At 39.9% G+C, this 3,755-nt stretch overlaps 1 protein-coding gene across 1 annotated transcript in view; it reads left to right on the top strand.

Moving 5' to 3' along the window:
* ago2 (argonaute RISC catalytic component 2) overlaps positions 1-3,527 on the top strand; it is a 9,887-nt gene extending 6,360 nt beyond the window's left edge. Inside the window, exons 16-20 of the mRNA XM_008331267.2 lie at positions 63-257; positions 349-483; positions 601-702; positions 991-1,190; positions 1,314-3,527. Coding sequence (XP_008329489.1) covers positions 63-257; positions 349-483; positions 601-702; positions 991-1,190; positions 1,314-1,422 — 741 coding nt within the window. The 3' untranslated portion in view covers positions 1,423-3,527. The remainder of the gene's footprint in view (positions 1-62; positions 258-348; positions 484-600; positions 703-990; positions 1,191-1,313) is intronic.
* The last annotated feature ends 228 nt before the right edge of the window (positions 3,528-3,755 follow it).

Raw genomic sequence — 3,755 nt, 5'->3', positions numbered from 1 at the left:
ACCATATTGTTATTATAAGTTTTTAAGCCCTGATATTATGTATTTATTTCCTCCGTCTTCAGGTTGTGGGAAGCATGGACGCCCATCCCAGCAGATATTGTGCTACAGTGCGAGTCCAGCAGCATCGCCAGGACATCATCCAGGACTTGGCTGCTATGGTGAGGGAGCTTCTCATTCAGTTCTACAAGTCCACCCGTTTCAAGCCCACCAGGATCATTTACTACCGTGATGGTATATCTGAAGGCCAATTTAATCAGGTACTTTTTTTAAAGAACTTTTTAAAAGAAAAGTTAGTTCACTGTGTTTATTTTTTGCCTGTTCACAATTTGTTTTGTTGAATGTATGCAGGTTCTTCAACATGAACTGTTAGCAATCCGTGAAGCCTGCATCAAACTGGAGAAAGACTACCAGCCTGGAATCACCTTTGTTGTCGTGCAAAAGAGACACCACACAAGACTGTTCTGTATGGACAGAAACGAAAGGGTCAGTTTTGCATCATTCATATTGTTGTTTAAAAGAAATCTGTAAAGCAATCGGAGTGAATATTTTTAGCATAAATAAAAGGTTCTTAAGAGTTTGTACGTCCTTTGGTTTTTACAGGTTGGAAAAAGTGGCAACATCCCTGCAGGCACCACGGTGGATACAAAAATCACTCACCCATCAGAGTTTGACTTCTACCTTTGCAGTCACGCTGGCATTCAGGTACATGTTTGGTCCATTCATTTATTCTGTCATCAGGAAGCGTATTGTGGTCGCAGAGGAGCTGGAGACGATCACAGCTGTTGTCAAGGTCAGGGTCCAGTTCACCCTGGTCAGTTCAGGACTCATCCTAGTACTACAGAGATCTTCAACCATCTACATCATTGTACTCGTATTTAAACTTAGTGTAAAGGGAACCATAAACGTAATGGCTGTTTTTTGGACTATCGGACAGAACTGGAGTTCTGCTGAGATGCACTGAGACTTATGCCTTTTTTTCCTTTTTTGCAGGGAACCAGCAGACCATCTCACTACCACGTGCTCTGGGATGACAACCACTTCTCTTCAGATGAACTGCAGATTCTCACCTACCAGCTCTGTCACACCTATGTCCGCTGCACTCGGTCAGTGTCCATCCCAGCACCAGCCTACTACGCCCATCTGGTGGCCTTCAGGGCTCGCTATCACTTGGTAGACAAGGAGCATGACAGGTACGTGTTTTCAAAGCGATGGCTATGTTTGTAGTGAGTTAATTGAATAAGTACTATGATTTTAAAAGAAAGTCAGATAGTGTGGATTTTTATATAATTTTCTGCAATTATTTGCAATGACAGTGCTGAAGGAAGCCACACTTCTGGCCAGAGTAATGGTCGTGACCAGCAGGCCTTGGCCAAGGCCGTACAGATCCACCAGGACACGCTGCGAACCATGTACTTTGCCTGAGAGCACAGGAAACCCAGGGTGGACGTGGGTGAGACTGATGGAACACACTACCACACCGTCTGTCATGCTGTCAACTTGTACATGGCATCACAGTGGTTTTACACATCATGTCTCCCTGCACTAATAACCAGTCTGTTAAACACACATCTACAATTGTACTTCAGCCCCTGACCTGCCTAAAACCAAGACCGCTTGTAGACCAAGATGCAAAAGAAAGGAGTTAGGCTTATATTTTTATGTCGTGACATTTGCTTTCGTGTGTATTTGTATTTCATTGTCGGGGAATATACCGCAAAGCCGGAGAGGAAGAACAGTTTGTACACTGATAGATGAAATCTTACCATTTTATAACCAAGTGGGCTGTGATTTGACAGTTTGGGTTGTGTTTGGTTTGGAATAAGCTGTTTACCCTCTTCTTCCTCCTATCAGTTGATACAGCCTTGGTGCTTTAAAGAAAAGAAAAAAAGAGGATACGTCAGAAGGCAGCCGTGCCGGTTTACTGTTTTATACGCTTGAAGTTTTTGCTTCTCCGACAAACATTATTTATCAGCCAATCAAAGCAAAGTGCACTGATCAGAATGGGTACTTAAGCAGAACAAAAGTACTTAAGACGTGGATCTGTCACATAGGGCACTATGTGATAAAAAAAGTGCCATTTGAGACCACCTTTCTAATGTCATTTCTATGTAAAAGAATGATTTTTGTTTAATTATTATTATTATTATTGTTCATCACACACCCAATGGGTTTTCAGTATTTCATCTTGATCGCCAGTAGTGACCAATTTTAATGCCAAAAATGGCGACAAATTTTTAACATACTTGTGTTTAAATTGGAATGATTTTTAACCATCGAACCAGCAGTTGATTCCAGTTGGGGTCTCTTGTTACCCTGATTAAAAGAGAACATTTATTTTTAACCTTCCTCTGCCTCACGTTAGTCTAAACTGACCAAGTTGCACCAGTAACCTAACTAGTTCATTGGGACTGGTTCCTGACAAGGCTTCATTATTTTAATGTACTCTGAGCCGTGTTGTTGAAAGTACAAACCAACTCGGGAGAGAACTCGATCTAATCGGTTTTCTTCCCTTTCTAAGTTTTCAATTATTTTTGTCTTTTCGGGGGTTTTTTGTGTTTAATTACAATCATTGTTTTTATTGAATATGCACAGAGCTGACTCACCTTTTAGAAATTGAGGATTTTGTGATGTTTTGTTCATCTACACAGAGAACAGTGTGTTCTGCAGCATTTTTTTTTTTATCAAGGCAATGATGGCTTCGCCTTTCCATTTTTCAGCTTACAGTACAGAGGCACAAAAGCTGCAAAAAGTTTCAAGTTTAAAAGATTGAAATTTCCAAACAAAAAAAATACTAAAGTCTTGAATTCTACTTATTGCTCCAGCAGTTAGGAGCTGTTGTCGCACAAGAGCGCTGAGTTTTATGCAAATGACTCTGTGTGAGTCATTATTCTATATAAATATATATTAGTAATGTTGATAATGAGGTATATTTTGAATAAGCTTGCAGTGGAGGCTGCTGAATATATTATAAATGACTTTTTGAATAACGGGCCACCTGTAGTTTAAATTAACACCGTCTATTTGTACACAGATTTTAAATTCAAATATTCTCTTGCCTTTTGAGACTGTCGTGGTCTTACTAATAATTTTTAGACAATTCCTAACGTCCCAGCAAAGTTTAATCCGCTCCGTGGAGGTGAATGTGATTGTACACAGCACCTTGTTTGGAGGCAAGTAGTCTATTACTTTCTCTAACTATGCATTGTTTTTTAACCAAGATATTTAACAGTGGGGCTTCTTATGTGTAGGTAGGTCATTTGTAGAGGTAGATCGTCAGGGCCTTTGTTTTTGTTATTTTCTTATCATTGTGTTTTAGCATGTTGCATTTTAATAGGGTTTCTTAGTGCTTAATCAGCATCTCCATGACGTTGGAATGGGGTGAAGTATTTATGTGGTTATTTGTAACAGTGTAGATTTTATAACCTTAAAAGTGGGCTTGTGTGTGCTCTGTAGCCCGTAGACTTTCTTTCTTAGCCAAACAAGATTACGAAACTTTTACATAATCAATAAACCGATGAGAAGCACAACAGGACGATCTGATTCCAGGTGCTAGATGTTTGTCACTGTAACCCATCCAAGAAATCCTCACTGGATTCCTTCGTAAAGCTTTTTGGACTTGTATGCGCAAATATTCCTGGTCACTTTTAGGATCTCTTTTTTTTTTTCTCCGATGACCTCTGTGTGTTACACTTAGCTCGCTATCTGTAAAGCAGCAAGAAAAGCCGACTGACTGTGTTTGTGGGGCATTCTAGTAT

The sequence above is a fragment of the Cynoglossus semilaevis genome, chromosome 18 (genome assembly GCF_000523025.1).
Source record: "Cynoglossus semilaevis isolate Cse_v1.0 chromosome 18, Cse_v1.0, whole genome shotgun sequence".
In the NCBI taxonomy this organism is placed as follows: Eukaryota; Metazoa; Chordata; class Actinopteri; order Pleuronectiformes; family Cynoglossidae; genus Cynoglossus; species Cynoglossus semilaevis.
Note: the sequence above shows the minus strand (reverse complement) of the source record. Positions and strands in the feature narration are given on the sequence as shown.